Here is a 22,315-nt window from a genome sequence, read left to right as displayed (position 1 = left end):
GAAAGAAGTCCATTCTCGGTACACCTTCACTACGGCGGCTCTAAACGTTCCACAAAAAGGTTAGTGCTTTCCGAGATGCTACCACCCATCACCAAGTACCCCTTTTGGCCTTGCCCAGGATGATCGTTCTGCACTGGAGTGCTCCCTAATTTATACGTACAGCAAACCCAGACATGTAGCATGTGTCCCAACGTCCCGGGCTGAGTTCATTCCAAACCAGGAGGGTGGTCATAATGTTCTGATAAGACCGTGACAGTGAAAGGCGTGGTGAAACCCACTGCACCTGCCAATTAACAGACAATTTGATCCAGGTGTGTTTAAGTGGGGACATTGGCAAACAGTGCTGGACACTGGCCCTCCAGGACCAGAGTGGAGCATCCAACCTCTGTAATGAACATCTACCATCAGTCACCTCTGACAGTCCAAACCATAACCCCTCGCTAGTGCCAACTGACCCAAAGGTGGCTATTCCCACTATTAATAAGTAGGTGGTGTTAGAAATCCGGCTTACAGGAGGCAGGAGACGGGATTTTTGGTGTTGAAGTTTATTCACGGGCACAGCTTAGTTGATCACAGACAGTCTAGTCTAGTCAGACCATGTCCAGTCCGACCCAGGCCAGTCTGACCCAGTCCGACCCAGTCTAGTCTGACCCAGTCCAGTCTAATCGAATCCAGTTTGATCGAATCTAGTCTAAACTAATCCAGTCTGGTTATCTTGGATATTTCGGGAGACGAAGAGTAATAGAGACAAACCATATGAAAGGCAGATTTTCTCTCAGTGATTATAATTCTGATAGGACTGTATTTCTTGATCCATATATTATCCAATATATAAAAAAAGCAGCAATACATTGTTAATATTATATTATTAATAATATTACAGTCACATCTGATTAAATGGTGCCACAAAGTATAAAGTTCTGCTTCAGTGAAATAATCATTAGTCAATATAATCAAAATATATCAAAACATATATATATATATATATATATATATATATATATATATATATATATATAGAATACAGTGCCATGACAGATTTGATGAGGAGGTTTCTGACACTGTGACTGTATGAACAGCTCTAAGCTTCTTCATGTTATTCATGTTGTTTAACAGGAGCCCCTGCGGTAATGAGGGGAAACATTCAAGGAAGTAATAAAAGCCACAGATGGTAAAGAATCGAGGCTGTAAAAGTGAATCTTTCAGTGAAGCTTTTACACCTCGACACACTCTGGGCCAGCACTGAGGTCACTGAGCATTGACTGACAGGTGACAGCTGCTGGAGGCGGAGCTGCTGGGTCACAAGGGTTATGGGGTGTTAAACTGATATGGGAAGGAATTTGGAGCTGGAATGTGGCATGTGAAGAGGAGCGTGAGTACACACACACACACACACACACACACACACACAGTTTGTTTTACTATATGTAGTGAGGACCATCACTGATTTTTTCCCAAAACCTAAACCATGTCATAACCTTCAGCCTAACCAAATTAACCCTTAGTGCAAAGCCACTGACCCTACATCCAATTAGAACCTTTAACCCACTCATACTAAAGCCTAAACCTAATTCTAGATATAACTAAATACTAAATATAACCCTGAACTTTGTGGGCAGTGGTGGCTCAGCGGTTATTCATGACAGGGTTGTGGGTTCAATACCCAGGCTCGACAAACTGCCACTGTTAGGGCCCTTGAGCAAGGCTCTTCACCCTCTCTGCCCACCACTCTGGGCATGTGTGCTCACTGTCCACTGTGTGTGTTTCAGTGGTGTGTGTGTGTGTGTGTTTTCACTGAACGGACGGGATAAAAGCAGAAGCCAAAAAAAGTGAGAAATGGTGTATATGATTTTCTTTGTCTGGTTTTACTTAATCGTAACATAAATATAACCCTAAACATAACTAAACCGAAATCCTAACCCTACTAACCCTAAATCTGACATTAACCATACTAAACCTAACCCTTAATTATATTAACACTAAAAACAAAACTCCAATCTTAACCCTAAACATAATGGCCCTAATCTAACCCCAACCTAAAACCTAATACTAACCCTACAAACCCAAATCTCAACCTAAAGATTAAGCCACCCCTTACTAACCCTAAACCTACCCATGCTAACCCTAACTCCAATCTTAACCCTAAACATAGCCATAATCTAAACCTAGACATAATAGCCCTAATACTACCCTATACTACAACCCAAATCTCAACCCTAAACCACCCCTTACTAACCCTAAACCACCCATACTAACCCTAACTCCAATCTTAACCCTAAACATAATAGCCCTAACACTAACCCTACAAACCCCCAATCTCAAACCTAAACCTAACTCCAATCTTAACCCTAAACATAACAGCCCTAATCTAACCCTAACCTAAAACCTAATACTAACCCTACAAACCCAAATCTCAACCCTAAACCACCCCTTACTAACCCAAACCTACCCATACTAACCCCAACCAATAGTCATGATCTAACCCTAACCCTACAAACCTGAATCTTGACTTGAAACCTAGTCATACTAACCCTAAACCAAACCTCATTCCTAGTCTAACCAAACCTAAAACCAATCCTAACTCTATCCCTATAAACCCTAATCCTGTCCCCAAAATCTAGCCATACTAACCCTAATCTTAACCCTAACTGATAGAGTCCTAATCTAAACCCAACCAATATCCTGATGCTTCCACGCTGGAGTTCAGTGAGCTCTTCAGAACCTCCTGTTCTTTCACTAATGTGTGGAGGGAAGGCAGACTGCAGGGCTAGAGGCTGGAGTTTATACACCTGCGTCAACGGGCCTGAATCAAACAGCTGAATTCAATGATTAAGAGAGGTGTCCCAAAACTTTTGTCCAAACAAGGCCCAGTGAGGTTCTTGTACAATCTGTGGGGCACGAAAAATCAACGCTACATTACATAAAATACAAAACAAAGAAAAAAAAATGGAAAATGTTGAAACAGCGAGACTGACGGGCAGGAATGCCAAACATCTCACTCATTTAGGGTCAAAGGTCAACATGCAGACAGACGAAAGAGAGAGAGAGAGAGAGAGAGAGAACAGAAGGGCTGCTGTCCGGCACCTTTCACCACCCATCTGACCAATCACACACCAGCAGTCTCCGCTTAACATCGGACCAGAGATCTTTATTAAGATGCAAATATTAATGATAATCCACAGAAAAGAACCACAACATCCCGGGCTGTCTGGTGTGTGTGTGTGTGTGTGTGCAGTGTTTGTTCGTCCGTCAGTTTGGTGACGGTGGTACGATGGTGAACAGCGTTTAAAGGGAAAACTGTGCAACATTTAAAAGCTCACTGCGCATTTTGGCACTATGCGAGACGAGGTATCTGAGGAGGCGGCAGAAGAACCCTGGGTTACCGTTACCAAGGAAACCACTGGATACACTCTCAAAAATGTGTGTTAATTAACAATACAATCACTTTAAATGAATTATGTCTGCGAAATTAAATACGTTCAGACGTAAACGGAACCATTCAGAATGGGTTCGGGGTGAAACGTGTCACGGAGGTGGTGAATGGCATCAGACGCCTGAAGAGCTTAATACCTTTCTTAAAATTAAAAAAACCCAAAAATAAAGTTATTACACCTAATGGTTATTAATACACTGCCTGATGCCTGAGACTCTGTTGTAGCAGAGTTCTGAGATGATTTGGGCAAAAAAAAAAAAAAAAAAAAAAAAAAAAAAAGGACCCCTTAAAAGCTATTCCTGGTTGAGGGATACACGCAGCTAAAATAGTCCCCATAGAAACCCAATATAATCCAGATTAGCCCCTGTTTCACCAACATCACCATAACATATACACCTCAGAAGACTCACGTAGGTTTACTGGTGGGTTTGGATGGTAAATAAAAAGGCTATATTTGTGTTGTAGTCATGGCGACCGACACCTGTTTCCATTCACCACCACTCAGATGGACTTTCCCTTTCCCCCCTCTGACTGGGTAAACAAAAAAAAACAAAAAAACACCCCTACATGTTGTGTTTCACACGTCCGATTTGAGAGTGAAGTCCTGGAGGACTACTTTCACAATACGAAAAAAAAAAGGTCGCAACACCAAACTGCTTATATATGTGCCAAAATTCACAGCCTTTCTTCACACACTCTTTAGTAACGTGCCAAAACCCCACGCAACAAGTGCATATCAATGACCTAGACTACGCTGGATCCATCACTGATCTACACTAGAAGCCAAGCTGTACATGTTTAACACATGGAGGGTCCAGTAATGGCAGTAGTATGTGTGTTTTCAGGGTTGGAGGATGTCTCTGTGTGTGTGTGTGTGTGTGTGTGTGTGTGTGTGTGTGTGTGTTACACAAGGCGGATTGTTAGGCGCTTTTAAGATCAATACTATCAGTGTGATACTGTAGAGTGTGTGTGACGTATGAGGCAGTTTGTTAAGAGGTGTGCTGGGGAAGGTTCTGTGGTGGTTCGGCTGGCAGGCTGTTCTGGACTTCTCCGTTCTGATCAACTGGCACCTTGCCAACTGAAAAACAAAACAAACAAAAAACAAGTATTAATAACGCTCTAAATGTAGGTATTGTGATATACACTGAGGAGGCGGAGCTACAGTCTCTCATTAGGGTGAATATTAATAACGCTCTAAATGTAGGTATTGTGATATACACTGAGGAGGCGGAGCTACAGTCTCTCATTAGGGTGAATATTAATAACGCTCTAAATGTAGGTATTGTGATATACACTGAGGAGGCGGAGCTACAGTCTCTCATTAGGGTGAATATTAATAACGCTCTAAATGTAGGTATTGTGATATACACTGAGGAGGCGGAGCTACAGTCTCATTAGGGTGAATATTAATAACGCTCTAAATGCAGGTATTGTGATATACACAGAGGAGGCGGAGCTACAGTCTCTCATTAGGGTGAATATTAATAACGCTCTAAAATGTAGGTATTGTGATATACACTGAGGAGGCGGAGCTACAGTCTCTCATTAGGGGGAATATTAATAATGCTCTAAATGTAGGTATTGTGATATACACTGAGGAGGAGGAGCTACAGTCTCATTAGGGTGAATATTAATAACGCTCTAAATGTAGGTATTGTGATATACACTGAGGAGGCGGAGCTACAGTCTCATTAGGGTGAATATTAATAACGCTCTAAATGTAGGTATTGTGATATACACAGAGGAGGCGGAGCTACAGTCTCTCATTAGGGTGAATATTAATAACGCTCTAAATGTAGGTATTGTGATATACACTGAGGAGGCGGAGCTACAGTCTCTCATTAGGGTGAATATTAGTAACGCTCTAAAATGTAGGTATTGTGATATACACTGAGGAGGCGGAGCTACAGTCTCTCATTAGGGTGAATATTAGTAACGCTCTAAAATGTAGGTATTGTGATATACACCCTATTCCAAACCCATAGGCATTAATATGAAGTTGGTCCCAATACTTTTGTCCATGTAGTGCATGTAAATTCCTCCATGGAGTTCTCACCTGGATTGTCTTCTGGAGCCAGTTTCTGAATCTCTTGCTGAAACTGTAATTCTCCGTTTGGGCCTGAGGGGGGCGGCCCGTGCTCGGCCTGCTGCTCCTTCTGCCTCTGAGACATCTCCAATAATGCCTGAATGCAGAAGACACATGAAAAAGAAGACATGGACAACAGCATGAGGGCATCCTGCAGCACTGCGGGTGGAGCTAGCCAGAATTCTTCCCGGGACGGTGTTCTCTTCACTGGTTACTGCATATCTTCTGTATCTAGGTACACTACATGTCCAAATGTTTGTGGACACCCTTTCTAACCAACGCAATATAGGTACTTTGAGTTGCACCCATTGCTGACACAGATGTGCAAATACACAAATACACATACACACAGCTTGTCTAGTCCCCGTAGAGAAGTACTGCCAATAGAATAGGACTCTCTGTAGCATATAGTAAACATGAACCTAGGTGTGGGCTAGAGGGGTGTAAAGCCCCCCAGCATTAAGCTGTGGAGCAGTGGAGGAACTGTGTTCTTAGGGAATGATGATGGTGGTGGTACAAGACTTTTGGGATGAGTTGGGGTGGTGATCAGTCAACTTTTCTGACCTCACTAATGCTCCTTGTTGCTGAATACAATCAAATCCTCATAGCAATGCTCTAAAAAAAACTTCTAAATCTAGTAGAAAGCCTTTTTTCCTGGATAGTAAAGACAGTTACTCTAACAAAAGCAGGATCAACCCGTTTTAATAGCCTTGATTTTTCTAAAAAACAAAAACAACAAACAAAATAATAACAAGTAGGTGTCCCAATACTTTTGTCCATATAGTGCCCCAGTACTGACTTTAGCGTTTGGTCGTTTCTAAGCTTTATAACTAACCTATGATACCTATGAGTCATGATCTTTCTGTCTCCTCCTCTTTTTTCGAGTCTTTCTGGTGTGGGTGACGTTTAAACAGGTTTGGATGGTCCTGTGCTTTTGTTCTCCCTCTCGACATCATATTATTATTATTTTTAATATCAGGGTAAGACTAAAGACTCATCTGTCTAAAGCACATTGGTGCAGAAGAAGTCCTGGTCTTTGTCTAGGTCTTAGTCTAGGTCTTCTCTGGCCAACAGTAAGAGCTTCCTCCTTGCTCACCTCTCTGATGGTAGATGCTGTACTTTGACTTAAGCTGTGATGAGATCTATCGGCTACCATGACGATATTTTAGGATTGTCGAAGACGTCTTTACTCGTCATGAGGTTCTGCTGTTGGGCTGAACTTGCTAGGATGTCCTGACCTGGTCATGTTCGTCAGCTGTTCCACTTTCTAACTGTTCTGAGATCTTTTTAAATCCCTTTCCAGACTCCTCTGCATCTCCAACCTTCTTTCTAAAGGCCTCAGGGAGCTCTCTGGATCTGGATCTGGCCATGATGGTGATCTTCACCACCAGCTTTAACCATCAAGATCAGACCAGAATAAACGTCTGAGGTTTAAATCAGACTCCAGACTCCTCCAGAATAATCCTCTCCAGTCATGTTCTGATCATCTGCAGCTGATCTTCTGCTCCTGAGTCTGATTCTACACTTTTGAAGGAGTGATACATGTTGGGGTTCAAACTTTTTTTTTAATTAATAAATGATGATTAAAGACGTTTTTTCAGGTGTGTGAGTTTAGTTAGATCACCACCATCTCTCAGTATCGATCAGATGAAGATCAAACGGTCTACATTTGAAAGGAACCTGAGTTGAGAACGTGCCTGGAGGCAGGTGTGTTTCTATGGTGCGCTGATGTTCCTCACCTGTTGGTACTCCTTCTTCTGGGCCTCCAGCGCTTTGCCTCTCTCTTTAAGAAGTTCTTGTTCCTGTCTCAGCGTCTCTGCCCTCCTGCTAAGCTCCACCTCTTTATCCCGGAGCTCCGCCTCAAACCTCTGAAGCTCAGCCTCTGTATACACAGGCTTTTCGTCGTCCAGTGTCTGACGTGATGAGAGGTAATGGAAAAAATGGTGTTAAAACAGGAACACCAGTTAAACCAGAACATACTACTGGTTTAAATATGAATGTGAGTTCTGTTAATGGATAAAGTCACGTCCTTCAGCAAAAACAGACGGTAGCAACAGCCGCCCTCCATATGGAGATCTGCAGAAGCGCGGTTGCCATAACATGCTAAAAAGATCAGGTATTTTTTGTGTTATTGAGCCGAACGCTACAAAGTATTAATATCAGTTTATCAGAGATTTAAAATCTGGTTCTGAATCTGTGATCTGACCTCCACTGTCCAGTCGTTTGGTCTCTCCACAGTGAGCCTGGTCTTGTCTTCTCGTGACTGGAAATAACTTGATAAAAGATGGCCGCAGAGTGAACAGGCTCCCCTATAGGGACTTTGGCTGCCCTGAATGTCCTCTAATATTATTGCTGCCTCCATATCCTCAGTCTGTACGCATCACATGATTTGTGCTGACTGTGGTAGGAGGTGTTTAATCTACTGTAGTTTATCTATCCATCACCGAAGAGAGCAGGTTTCACTGGTATTATCTGGCAATGAGAATTGGGTGAGTGATGTTTTTTTAATCCAGTAAGAAGCTTCAGCAGAGGTTTTTATTGCCCCCAAAGAAGGGGTCACTGAAAAAGCTGAGCTTCCTGCAAGTAAGAGCCACACTGTGTTGGTGTTCACCCTCAAGTCACACCCTCAATTTGTTTCCAAAAGGACTCCTGAGCTCCTACCTCCCACTCCTTTGGGTTGTTGAATTCTTTCTTCTCTGTTGATTTGAGAAACTCATCCAGACTCACCAAGCGGTCGCGATTAAGGTCAACCTTCCATGTAAATAAAAAAAACAAACAAACAAACAAAAATAAATAAATCAGTAAGAAGATTGCAGCCAATGATCATTTCTATAGGGGGGAGGATTTGCACTGTTTTTATACATGCAGGGTGTTTGGCTCAACAGGGAGAGACCGACAGATGGACATGCATATGGACAGACAGACAGACAGACAGGCGTCTTACGTTTTTCATGACGTGCTCCCTCATCCTCAGCCTCTCCTCCTCCATCTCCATCATGTCATCTTCCTCGTTCTTGGGGTCGTACACCTTCTCCAGCTGAAAAAAAAAACAAACAAAAATCAACAAGAAAATTAAACATGCAAAAAAAACAAACCCCAAAACCCTTTCCTGAGGCTCAGAGTGGTCCAAGTGGTCCACTCTATGACTGGTCAGATCAGACTTTACGTATATCTGCGGTCATTTGGGGCGCAGCTGTAAACTGCAGCTGGCTGTTAATATCTTCTAGCTTGAACATGGACTTGGGAGACCTGCTGTAGTAAAGAACTTGAACTCAAACATGGCTGGAAGAGCTGGTGAGCGATGTTCTAGTAATGTTATAGCCTGTGCCAGGTTAGCGTAGCCTCCATGCTGCTGCGTTTTTTTTTTCCCTGAAGGAGTAGTGAATATCTGCTTTACCTCTTTAGTAAACAGAGCCTCCAGCTCCTGCTCATCCAGCACACCATCTCCATTTGTGTCTGAAGGGAGGAAGAAAAGACCAGAGGACTGCATCACACAGCACATCCAATACAAAGTGCGCAACCTACAGTTTTGCAGAATGTGGCAGAATGTGAATGACCGCTTTTCTTTATATTCTAAATATATGATGAATAAAATGATGAATAAAATATTAATTACAATAATAATAAATCAAATATTTCACATTATCTTCCATTAAAAGCTAATCCAACTCCTGCAAAGCTGGCATTTTTGGAGACACAAGGTTTTTGCATGACAGCTGTGATATATTTTGTCAAATTAGGGAACATAAACACTAGACTCTGTAGTGCTGGACATTTACTGACCGTGGAGCTTGAAGAAGGTTTTGGGGTTGAACTCCTGCGGGTCCAAACCATCAGTCTCCTCCCAAACCTCTCTCAGCTGGTCGACACTGCCCTGGTCAGAGGGAACAAGATATGGTGGTTCAGGGAGACAAGAAGGTGATAAAAGACAATATACAGATTCACTATATGGACAGAAGTATTGGGACACCTGCTCATTCATTTTTTCTTCTGAAATCAAGGGTATTAAATAAAATAAAAAAAAGTGTATCCTGTTTTTGTTGGAGAAACGGTCTCTACTGTCCAGGGAAGATGACTTTCTACTAGATTTTGAGTAGATTACTGAATACAGCAATGAAATCCAGGTCAAATCCATCCTAACTCATCCCAAAAAGTACTGGATGGAGCTCCACCACCATCATTCCAGAGAACACAGCTTTATACCCCTCTATTAGCCCACGCCTGGCATTAGGCAGCATGGTGCCAATAGGTTCATGTTTACTATCTGAGCGCTCCGGGGAGTTCCATTCCATTGGCAGTACTTCTACATGGACTAGAAAAGCTGTGTATGTGTGTGCATTTGCACATCTGTGTCAGCAACGGGTGCAACTATCGCACAATGCTACCAGTGAAGGCTAACGTAATCACTGGAGTTCAACACGCTTGGAGGAGAAGACCAACTGCTGCTCAGTTCAGTTACATTAAGACGCCTATGCTGGGCAGAATCACGCTAAACAGGGGGGGAGAGGGAGGGCCATCCTAGCCAATCATGGAGAGAGCAAGGACAGTTACGCTCTCTGTGGCTCCCAGAAATATAGAACTGAGATTCTGCTACTGTGGAGTTCAGAATTGGCAGCCTCTTTCTAAGCAGTCTTGAAGTAATCTCCAAGTCCAGAGGCAGCTCGGTCACTCACTGGGGCGTTGACTTTAGGATGCTGCCGGTGTTTCTCCCTCAGCTCCTCTATCCTCTTCTCCTCATTGTCTCTCTTCTCCTGGTCCAGACTCTTCAGGTACTCTCTCCTCTCGTGCTCCTTCAGCATCTCATACCGCTTGAACTCCTCGTGCCGCTCTGCATCGTAGTTCTCCAGGTCTTTAGTGGCCTGAGAATCACACACACACACACACATCAGATGGGGCAATTTCACATCTGTAATGTTCCACAGTTCTTTGTCCTCCTCCTATAGGTTCTTACAGCCATGCTGAAGCAGTCAGTACTGTGGAAGTGTGCATTTACTCCATTTACTCCTCACTAATAACAGTTATGTAAGATATTTCCAAATCTGGCAACAAATTCCACCACGATTAGACTAATTATTCAAACTATAAACAAAATTAAACTGAATAAACAACTTTAACAAAATACTAATATGCTACACTGTTTTGGGGTTTTTTTGGAGGGGAATTTTGCATTTGAAAAATATTATAATGCATTTTTATAGTTCAATAATTATTGTGTTTAGTTTTTGCTATTTAATGTTATTAAATCAAATTTTCATTTAATCCAGAAATGTAACATTTAACATCTACTTCAACAATTTTACTATAATTAAAATAGGCGTGTTTTGGTCTTTACATTTTTTAATGATGATAACAAAATATAATCAGTTAATTTATATAATTTGTAATAATTTATTTGTTAAATTTCTGTGTGTCATATTATTACTATGCAAATTACACATGTAATTACCTACTAAATAAGTATTTTAAAACTAATCAAAATGGCCAGTGTTGTATTTAACCTCTATTATGCGACTATCACAGGGTTAAAATAACAGGTTGGTCGAAAAGGGCTTTACCGCAGCAATGAGCAGCTCCAAGTCTTTGGCTTCAAATGTGTTCTGATTGTGTGGATCCAGATGCTCAAACTGCTTCAGCAGAGACACATGATCCATCTGAACACCTGCAAACAAAACCAGTGTGTGAACAGCCAAAGAAGCATTATACAGCATCACAGAGCATTATAGTGCACCCCCTACACTTCCTGTAGTGTCAGAATGAGCATGTGGATCATATGAGCATTATAGCGCATTATAGAGCGCCCCCTATGCTTCCTCACAAACTCTTACTCTGTGTGTTGGTGCTGTCCAGTTTGGCCTTTAGCAGCATCCTGAGGCGTGACACTTCCTGCCTCTTCAGCTCATCTAGACGGGTTCGGACGTGATGACCCACCAGATCCAGCTCTTTACTGAGACGGCCATTCTGAAACAGTTGAATTACAGAACGATCAATAACCAATTTTCTACACAATTAAAAATAAATAAATTCTACAGATTTTTACACCAGTAAAAGTCATCTTTACTTTAATGTCTTCTGTGTTGGCCGTCTGTAGTTTCTCTCTGAAGTGAGGGTCCGTCTCCAGGACCTCAATGACCTCCCTCAGGTAGCGGTCATAGTACAGTCCTGTGTCCTACAGAACACACACGTCTCATCACCACTGATATGAACACACAGCCATTCAGTGCTGGAGGTCAAACTCCGGTCATGAAGGGCCTGTTTACTGACCTGCCTCAAACCCATTAAATACTCGTCATAAATCAGAGTGCCAAGACACAGACAGAGACACACAGATAAATATATATATACACACACACACACACACACACACACACACACACACACACACACACACACACACACACACACACACACACACACACACAGACCACCATCACACACAAGGCGTGACGTAGGAAGGAAGTGCATCAGCCCACCCCTGAGAGTGCAAGGATCTACGGCTGCCTAGGGAGGAGCAGCATGACCCAGCCAAGCATTCAAGCATTTTCAAGGCTTTCTACACAGAGAGCATCACATCCAGCCTTTTTAATAAAGAGCCACTGTACCATATTCTCATCTGCTTTCTCCTCCTGCGGAGGCGGGGCATCCTCGGCATTAGTTTTCCGGTCAATAGGCACTGACCACACCCTCAAAGAGATGGACAGAAGCAACAACCAGCGACAAGCCCCCACCATAATCCTATAAAGACAAAGCAAGGATTCAGAGTTTATCTTTTACTCCTTTAGAGGAATATTTCAGCAAACTCGACAGTTCTGGATCTTTTAACACGGAAACAAAGTCATTCAGAGAGGGCCGAGTCAGAAGTGGTGACCGGACATTAAACAATATTGATTATGGCTTATACACATATATATATATATCGGTATGTATGTGTATATTTTATAGCGTATATATACACATATATATATATATAAAACTTGTGCCTGAAGAAGACCCCCAGGTCAAGGTCAAACTCCCTCTGGAGGAACCAAGACTCAAAAGGGGGGACCCATCTATCCTCCTTTGATCAGAAGTATTTATAAATTATTGATAATCATGGTGTAATATTTTTGTCATTTTAGGGATCTCTATAGCTCTATCTATATATTTGATAAGTACACTGGCTCTACCTCTGATGGCAGAATATTTGACCATCATTAAGATTCCATATTAAACTGGACTGAAAGCTGTTAATCATATGTGTTGGTTCACTGGTGGGTGGGTGTAGTGCCACTGGGGGCAGTGGGGGCTTAGTGGTTAGAGCTCTGGGCTATTAATGACTGGGTTGTGGGTTCGATACCCGGGCTCGGCAAGCAAGGCCCTTCACCCTGTCTGCTCCCCAGGTGCTTACTAATGTGCATGTTCACTGTACGGATGGGTGAAATTCCATCTGTGTCCAACAATAATGGTAAATATGTGTGTCTTGTTGTCTTGTCTAAATACAGTGAGAAATACTAATAATATAATAACGTAAAAGGAGTCAAGTCTATCCAACAGCTTAAACTCACAGACTTTCCTGTTGGACAGTCCCCAACTTCAGGCTCAGGTGAACCTACGGTACATCACTGCTGACCTGGCTAAACCAGGCTGATACACGGTGGAGAAGCTCCACTGCATCTGATCCTCTGAGGATCTTAATTTAGGTTGTTTTGGGAGCTATTTTTACTCCCTGCCTACATTTCTTTAGTGTGACTTCATGGAGTTCTTCATCCAAAGATAAATGAAGGTGCTCCAGATGGTTCTTTGAGTGAGGCCAGAGGAGAACCACTTCAGGTCCCATGAAGAACAACGTTTGTAGTAGAGATTGAGTGTGAAGAACCTTTAGATCAAGTAAAGGTTCTCTATTACAAACATGGTTGGTCATGGAGCTCCACTGCAGAGCAGATCACCATCTGATCCTCTGAGGATCTTAATTTAGGTTGTTTTGGGAGCTATTTTTACTCCCTGCCTAAACCATTTTCTTTTAGAGTGACTTCATGAAGTTCTTAATCTAAGAACAATGGTTGCAATGGAGATGTGGGAGCGTGAAGAACCTTTAGATCAAGTAATGGTTCTTTAGACCTTTAAATGGTTCTCATACATATCTATTACAAACATGGTTGGTCATGGAGCTCCACTGCAGAGCAGATCACCGTCTGATCCTCTAAGGATCTTAATTTAGGTTGTTTTGGGAGCTATTTTTACTCCCTGCCTACATTTCTTTAGTGTGACTTCATGGAGTTCTTAATCCAAAGATAAATGAAGGTGCTCCAGATGGTTCTTTGAATGAGGCCAGAGGAGAACCACTTCAGGTCCCATGAAGAACAATGTTTGTAGTGGAGATTGAGTTTGGAAAGGAGTGTGAAGAACCTTTAGATCAAGTAATGGTTCTTTAGAAAGGTTCTCTATTACAAACATGGTAGGTCATGGAGCTCCACTGCATCTGATCCTCTGAGGATCTTAATTTAGGTTGTTTTGGGGGCTATTTTTATCATTAGCCATTTCATGTAAACAACAGCTCATCCCCTTTAAGGAGGACTTTAAGGAGCCATTTAAAGACACGTACACTCCCTACTGCCTGTTAATCGACCCAGGAATCGCTCAGTCCTGATTTCTAGGTAATAAAAGTGGAGGTTTTATTAATAAATGAATATTAATAAGCGCTGGTCGCAGAGCAAACACGCAGCGCTGCTTTAGCTTTAGCCACTTTAGCATCACAAACACACCGTGCCGTCTCTCCGCTCACCGTTACCGCCCGCTGGACGTGTTGTGCCGGTGCTCCTCCGCTTGCTGTCACGGCTGTCACCCAAATTTAGGAGGTTTAAAAGCTCAGTTTTTGCTCTTTTATTCGCCGTCGAGCTCAAAACTTGCCCAGGAAAACAGCAGACCCGGAAAGATGACGCTATCAACGGGCGACCTCTAGCTATAGGCGGAAACTGCAACACGTGGGCGAACTCAAGCAGCCACTCGCGTCCTATGTAGGGCACTAGTTAGCTAACTTCATTCACTTGGATTTCTACACCCCATAATACTGCACTGTGTGTTAAATAAGAAGTGCACGTGGATGTGGCTAGCTAGCTAATCCCGGCGACTTTCTGCAAGACACATAATGACCCACAGTTGGGTGCTGGTAGGCTACATAGCTAGGGCACTTGTTAGGGAGCAGGGAGGAATTACAATGAACTAGCTTTGATATTTAGATATAGACTAGATTTACAGATTTACTACATTTTAGCAAGTTATAATGCAGGGATATCTTGCTAGGCCTAATGTTCCCTTTATAATTATTATATACATACTGTATACAGACCCAGCAAGCATCGGACATGAATTTGACATCAGAAAGACGTTCAGCTCTGATGTCGGATAGATGTTTCTGAACTTTAGTTGAAACTTAGTTGAAAAACCTTAAGGTAAGACATCACATATCCGCCAAGAATCAACACCGGGTTCACGTCAATCTCCAACGTTGGATAGATGCAGAATTTTGGTAACTTAAAGCAGCAGTCCTTAATTTTTTTTTTTGTTTTTTTTTTTGAATGCAGTAGTCTGTCTGAGGGGGGAGGGGGGAGACTATTAGTGGTATCAGTGTGCTGCACGGCTGTCTCTACACAGCCTCATATATTCAGTCTAAAAACAGACAGAGTGGTCTGGTAGGTTTGCATGAGAGTTTTCTGGTCATGTCAGGCTTTTGCGTACTGGCGTCACAGGCACAGCCTCTAAAAGAGGATCCAGCACCGTTTGCTGGTTATCTGCTAATGGTACGGATACAAACAGATCACTGAACTCAGACTTCATCTGCTTGTTCACCCACTGTCCAGCTGAAGAAGCTGACTAAATGTCAACTTACAATGGAAGGAGACTGCGGCACAATTCTCCTTTTAAAGCACCCTTCTGCTGCTCTGTGCAATTACACATTCCCACCAGAGAGGGCTCCAAATCCCCAAATCCCCAAAACTTACGGACTGTCGCTTTAACACCACAACTTAAAACCAACAATGAGGGTACACTTTAACACTGTGTGGATGTTAACATTACCGCTAATGTTAAGGGCACTGGGCTCTTGATGACAGGGTTGTGGGTTCAATACCCGGCCTTGGTAAACTAAAGTAAAGGTGCACGTATTTGTCACTGTATCCTCCAAATGTGTCCTCCGCATTTAACCCATCTGTGGTAGTGAACACACACACACACACACACACACACACACACACACACACACACACACACACACACTCATGAACTAGGGGCACTGCTCAAGCTGCCACTGTTGGGCCTATGAGCAAGGCCTTTCACCCTCTCGATGGCAATACCTGCCTACCACTTCAGCCACTGTGTGTGTTTGATCACTAGTGTGTGATAATGGTGAAGATGGGTGTCTTGCTTTGAAGTTCAGCGGACGTTTTTGATCATGTTGGTATTTTCTAAGACTAAATATCTCAAAATGTCACGTAATTCAGAGAAATCCACGACACCAGAGTATTTCTCAATATTATTTAATTGAAAATAGATTAAAAATATGATTTAATTGAAAAATATATTTCACTGGACACTGTCATATCGAGCAAATCATTGCAAATAAAATAAATAAAAGTTACATCCACAGAATAAATAAATCAATAATTAATAAATTAACTTAAATTAAATATCAGAACAGAGACCCTCACACAGCAGAAATGCCACACAACATAAAGGTAGGTAGGAACAGAACAGGGAATCATTACAATTATGGCAATAAAACAGACATATGGCACAAATTAAACAAATAAATAACATTATTATTAAATAAGAATTAAATAATCTGATAGGACAGCATTCAGGAAGCAGGTTTACATCAGTTTCACTGATGACTCTGAGGAAGACTGCAGTTAAACTTCAAATGGCTTCTTCTTCACCCCTGTGCGTTAAAAGTCTATCTCTCTGAGGTCGGTGGGTGTGCTCGACCTTTCGTCCTCCAGCGCTCCGTCCTTCTCCTCCTGCTGCTCCTCCCGGCTGTTCCTCAGTCGTTCCCTGAGGGCGTCCTCTATCAGCTCGCTGTAGCACTGCAGCACGGCCTGTAGGGGAACAGTTCACGTGGTTGAGACATGCATCCATCACACAGTATACGACCCCTCATACAACCACCCCTTAGAACAGCCTGTGCCATAAATGCCAAATATTTGTGGACACCCCCTTCTAATGGATGTATGTGGCTATTTCAGTGCACACATAGCTTAGTCTAGTCTAGTCTAAGTAAACATGAACCTATTGGCATCATGCCACCTAATGCCAGGCGTGGGCTAGAGGGGTATATAACCCCCCCCCCAGCAGCATTGAGCTGTGGAGCAGTGGAAAAGGCTCCATCCGGTACTTTTGTATGGGATGAAGTGATCCAACATCCTGACCTCACTAACACTCTTGTTGCTGAATGCAATCAAATCCTCACAGCAATGCTCCAAACTCCAAAATCTAGTAGAAAGTCTTCTTCTCTGGACAGTGGAGACAGTTACTCCAACAAAAGCAGGATCAGCTCTTTTTAATCCCTCTTTAAGAAACAATGAATGAGCAGGTGTCCCAATACTTTTGTCCATTTATTGTAGTTGGGGATGAAAGGTGCTTTAAATGGTTCTTTGAGTGATATAATAGAAGTACCACGTGTATGTAACAGAGGTAAGTGAGCGTGAGAACCCTTTACATCACTCTATTATAAACACGGTTCTCCGTGGAACCAAAGAGGGTTCTTCTAGGGTATCACTCAGAGAGGCATTTAAAGACTGTAGGACTCATGCTCCTCAAAATCCCACTACAACACACCACTGGAGCTCCACCAAGGCCATGATGACAGCGAGGCCATTCTCCCCGGTCACACAACAAAGACCAAATCACACACACTCACCACATCGGTCTGACACAGGGCGGCCAGTATGGAGGTCATGTGACTCATTTCTCTCTGGCCTTTGGCCTCTAACCCCCGGATGGCTGAGTTGACGGCCGCCGCAGACACCAGAGAGGCCGGAGTGCCCAGAAAGCGGGAGTCGCACACGCACATGGCCGCCAGAGTGTCGCTGTGTCGCCTGAGGGTCACAATGAAGTCTCTGTCCGCACTGTCGCCCTCCAGCTCCTCCAGGCAGGACAGAAAGTGAGGCATGAAGTCCTGAGGGGTCACAGCAGCCACGTCCCACCTTAGGGTTCCCAACAGTACGCGTTCCATCTCCTGGAGAACAGAGACGGGATTATCAGTGTATTCCTACACAGTTTCCAGATGTTTTCAGACCAGTACCGGGGGGATCCGGTTCTGCAGGTTCTGCTTCTGTCCCACAGACTCTAAAGGCCTGAAGTCATCAATATTTCAGTAATACAATTACAGCTGTAGGCAAGGCTTATGACAATATTACTGAATATTACTGTCAATGACTCATAGTAGATGCTGACTGATTCATAGTGGATACTGTGAATTATTTATAATGTACTCTGCATATTGAATATTTTTTTGAATAATTTATAGTGGATAAAGAATCATTTATAGCAGATACTGAATATTTTATTAGGGACAATGAATAATTTGTAGTAGATATTCAATGAGTCATTGTGAATATTCAGAAATGTGTAGTAGATACTGAATAATTCATAGTAGATACTGAATAATTCATAGTGGATACTGAATAATTCATAGTAGATACTGAATAATTCATAGTGGATATTGAATAATTCATATTAGATACTGAATAATTCATATTAGATACTGAATAATTCAGAGTGGATACTGAATAATTCAGAGTGGATACTGAATAATTCATATTAGATACTGAATAATTCAGAGTGGATACTGAATAATTCATATTAGATACTGAATAATTGGATACTGAATAGCTCATAAAAGTTGCTGAATAATTCTTACTGGATACTGAACAATTTATAGTAGTTACTGAATCATTCATAATGGTTTCTGCATAAGTCATAGTAGATATTCAATGGTTCATTGTGAATGTTTATTGAATAATTCATAGTGGATACTGAATAATTCATAGTGGGTACTGTGTACTGTGTACAGTGTATGGTTGCTCCAGAGCACCCTGATGTTTTGGTCAGTGCTTTTCTATGGAGTCTAAACTCAGAACTGCAGTTGAACTGAACCGTATTGAACTGAGAGATCTACACTTTTATCAATGCAGATAAAACTGGTGACCAGAAGCTCCAGCCGTGCCCTGTACTCTAGGGTCGGAGACTCACCCTGAGGTTGGAGGCCAGGAACTCGTACTCAGCTGCAGCACACAGAGTGTCCGCACTGACCGGCTCACTCTCCACCAGCTTAGAGGCCACCAGGATACAAGCTGCGGCCAGACAGTACGGAGAGGAGGGCAGGGAGAGAGTGGCGGACAGATAACGGTCCAGCAGAGAGACGGCCAGCGGAAACACAGACTCATCACAGCCACAGTCACAACACACCTGCAGGGGGAGAGAAGTATAAAAGTTTGAATCATCAGTGTTTGACTAACAGCTGTAAGCAAGCCTTGTGCTAATATTACTGAATATGAATATTTATATCAATATTATTTCATTTTGAATAACATTAAAACTCAGTATTTACAATGCATACATTTTAAACTATTTATTATATGTAACAAATGATCTACATTTAATAAGTTAAAATATACATACTAGTAGATGCTGAATAATTTTTAGTGGATAGCTACTAATTCATACTGGTTAATATATAACTCATACTGGATACTGAATAACTCAGTAGATACTAAATAATAATTCATAACGGACACTGAATCATTCACATTGGTACTCAAATCATTCATAGTAGTTACTAAATAATTATTAGTGGTATCAAATAATTAATAGCGGATACAAATAAAATATTTAGTAGCTTCTAAATAATAAATATTGCTACGAATAATTTAATAGAAAATACTAACTAATCCATATCAGTTACTGAATAATTCATAATGTATCATTCAACCTGGATACAGAAAAATTCATATAGTTACTAAATAATGAGTAGTGCTACCACATAATTTATAGTAAATACTGACTAATTCATGGTGGATTCTGAAAAATTCATAGTAGACACTGAGTCATTCATACTGGTTACTGTATAATTCATTTTAGTTACTAAATAGCTATTAGTGATACCAAATAATTCATAGCGGATATGAAATAAAAATATATAGTAGTTTCTAAATAATGAATAGTGCTACGAAATATTTAATAGTAAATACTAACTAATCCATATGAGGCACCAAATAATTAATAGCAGTTACTCAATAATTCATAATGGATACTGTATAATTCAAAGCAGATACAGAATGATTCATATAGTTACTAAATAATTAATAGTGCTACCAAATAATTAATAGTAAATTCATAGTAGGCGCTGAATAATTCAGAGTGAAAAATTCATAATGGACACTGAGTCATTCTTACTGGTTACTGTATATTTCATCGTAGTTACTAAATAACTTTTAGTGGTACCAAATAATTCATAGTGGATACTGAATACTTTATAACAGGCACTGAATAATTCATAGTGGATACTGAATCCTTTATAACAGGCACTGATTAATTCATAGTGGATACTGAATCCTTTATAACAGGCACTGAATAATTCATAGTGGATACTGAATCCTTTATAACAGGCACTGAATAATACATAGTGGATACTGAATACTTTATAACAGGCACTGAATAATTCATAGTGGATACTGAATACTTTATAACAGGCACTGATTAATTCATAGTGGATACTGAATACTTTATAACAGGCACTGAATAATTCATAGTGGATACTGAATAATGCAGATACAGTAATGCTTCAGTTACTGAATAAACAGAACTATGTAACGACTGAATATATAATCAGAAGTATTTAATCAGTTGTACCTCCAAGGTCCACTTGGCCAGTTCCTCTCTGCGTTTGGGGTCTCTCTGGATGAGAGAGGTGTACAGCGGAGAGGGGAGGTATCTGTCTTGTGAGCGCAGGAGGCCGTGGATGACCCTCAGACCGGAAGCATGGGGGTCCCGGGGGGCTCGGACCGAGGCTAATTCTCTGTGACCAACAGGCTGAACATCCTCCTCTTCTTCACACCACAGAGACACGGACATTCCCGCTGTACCTAAAACCTGAGACTGGGTCCTCCAACAGCGGCTGATGTACTGGAATTGGAGCTCTGTAAGACAGAGGGGCGTGCGGCTTTGATTAACAGGCTGCGTCCGATAGCCTAGATGTTCCTTCATCAGAACAGCTACCCACCAAAGCTTTTATCCACTAACGACACTCATAAGTCTAAAAGTATCCAGAATGACCCTACTATAACCAAACCAAAAGTTATCATATTTCTTATGTTAAAAGTGACAATCACATCTGTGATTACTTCCAATAATAAATACAGTATATTATTTGTTTATAAATGTCTTGTTCTTGTCACAACACTTGACTAAAACACCTGAAAGTTCAGTTTTGAACTGTATCAAAGTCTGTATGACGCTGTTTTTCTATACAAAATTGCAAAAAATGCCACTATATGAAAAAGTGAGTCCAAACCTTACGGTTGTCTGGGGCAGCTCTAGCAGGTCTAACATCAGGAACTCACTGAGAAATGATTCCAAACTTTTAAACACTAAAAAAAACTTTGTATTTGTGACAGAAATGTGTGAAGAACCTTCAAGAAGTCTAAAGAACCCTCACTCGATGTAACGGTTGGTGGTTCTCGTATGGTATCGCTCACAGAACCTCATTTCTAAGCCCAGAGGAGCACCTGAAAAGCTGGCTTACCTTTGATTTGTATGATGTCCACCACTGTCCTCCACACCTGGTGCTCCCGTCTGTGTGTGTGTGAGTGTGAGTGTGAGTGTGCGACAGCTAGAGTGGTATGGCCTATCACTGCGTGTTAAGTGAAGGTGTTACGTGTGTATGTTTGAGTGTGTGTGTGTGAGTGTGTGTGTGTGTGTGTGCATGTATGTGTTCCTCTGTGGTGTCGCTGTGAATCTGGCCTTCCTTCTCTAGCCGGCCTTCTTATATCCTCTCAGACAGAGAAAAGAGGACGGGGACGGACGAGGGGAGTGTAAAGTGAGCGGAGGAGAATAATAAGAAGGCACAATGCCATCAACTCAACAATGGAGTCAACAGGTGGAGATGGGGGGGGGGGGGGTTGGCGGGGGCAGAGAGAAAGTGAGAGAGAGAGAGAGAGTGAGAGAGAGAGAGGGAGGGGGCGAGAGAGCACAGACAAGAGAGGGAGTGGCCCAGAGGGACAGAGCAACAGCTTGTCACTGACAGTGAGCAGAGAAAAGAAAGGAGAGAGAGAGAGAGAGAGAGAGACATAGAGAGAGAGAGAGAGAGAGGGGTCATCTCCAAACTCTGACAATGGGAATGAGTAATGAGGGCTCAGACCTGCTTGTTGACACAGAGCGAGGAACATGGTTCGAGTGGACGTATGTATATTTTATGAGAACGTTAATGTGGCTCACGCAGAACACACACTCCTCAGCAAGGCCTCATAATCATCAGATGTTACACTATCCGGACAAAAGTATTGGGACACCTGTTTCTTCTGAAATCAAGGGGATTAAAAAGAGTGTCTCCTGCTGTTGTTGGAGTAACTGTCTCTACTGTCCAGGGAAGAAGAAGAAGGCTTTCTATTAGATTTCGGAGCAAAGCATTGCTGTGAGGATTTGATTGCATGCAGCAACAGGAGCTTAGAGTTAGTGAGGTCGGGCAAAGTGACTGAGCTAATTCAGCACAGGCAGGTGGGTGCTGCTGGTAGTCTCACAGTTAGTGAGATGGGGATCAGCTGAGTGCA

The 22,315-nt window shown here is 42.0% G+C and overlaps 2 protein-coding genes across 3 annotated transcripts; both read right to left on the bottom strand.

The window, feature by feature from the left end:
- Positions 1-3,127: 3,127 nt before the first annotated feature.
- nucb1 (nucleobindin 1) lies at positions 3,128-14,438 on the bottom strand. 2 transcript variants are annotated; one of them, XM_072693645.1, is made up of 13 exons: positions 14,258-14,438; positions 12,119-12,251; positions 11,578-11,685; positions 11,345-11,477; positions 11,075-11,178; positions 10,193-10,378; positions 9,303-9,393; positions 8,917-8,975; positions 8,464-8,556; positions 8,181-8,270; positions 7,259-7,432; positions 5,490-5,616; positions 3,128-4,511 (listed from the first exon to the last, which is right to left on the bottom strand). In XM_072693645.1, exons 2-13 carry the CDS (start codon positions 12,245-12,247, stop codon positions 4,423-4,425), a joined length of 1,383 nt encoding a protein of 460 aa, XP_072549746.1. In that variant the 5' UTR covers positions 12,248-12,251; positions 14,258-14,438; the 3' UTR covers positions 3,128-4,422. The 2 variants fall into 2 exon arrangements, with proteins under 2 accessions (XP_072549746.1, XP_072549745.1); XM_072693644.1 differs by having other exon boundaries at positions 14,278-14,438.
- Positions 14,439-16,435: 1,997 nt separating this feature from the next.
- On the bottom strand, positions 16,436-20,630 carry ccndx (cyclin Dx). Its single transcript, XM_072694300.1, has 4 exons — positions 20,400-20,630; positions 18,741-18,956; positions 17,407-17,724; positions 16,436-16,585 (listed from the first exon to the last, which is right to left on the bottom strand). The coding sequence occupies exons 1-4, from the start codon at positions 20,619-20,621 to the stop codon at positions 16,436-16,438; spliced, it is 906 nt and encodes a 301-aa protein (XP_072550401.1). The 5' UTR covers positions 20,622-20,630.
- Between the last annotated feature and the right edge of the window lie 1,685 nt (positions 20,631-22,315).

This window comes from Salminus brasiliensis, chromosome 12 (genome assembly GCF_030463535.1).
Source record: "Salminus brasiliensis chromosome 12, fSalBra1.hap2, whole genome shotgun sequence".
Classification (NCBI taxonomy): domain Eukaryota; kingdom Metazoa; phylum Chordata; class Actinopteri; order Characiformes; family Bryconidae; genus Salminus; species Salminus brasiliensis.
Note: the sequence above shows the minus strand (reverse complement) of the source record. Positions and strands in the feature narration are given on the sequence as shown.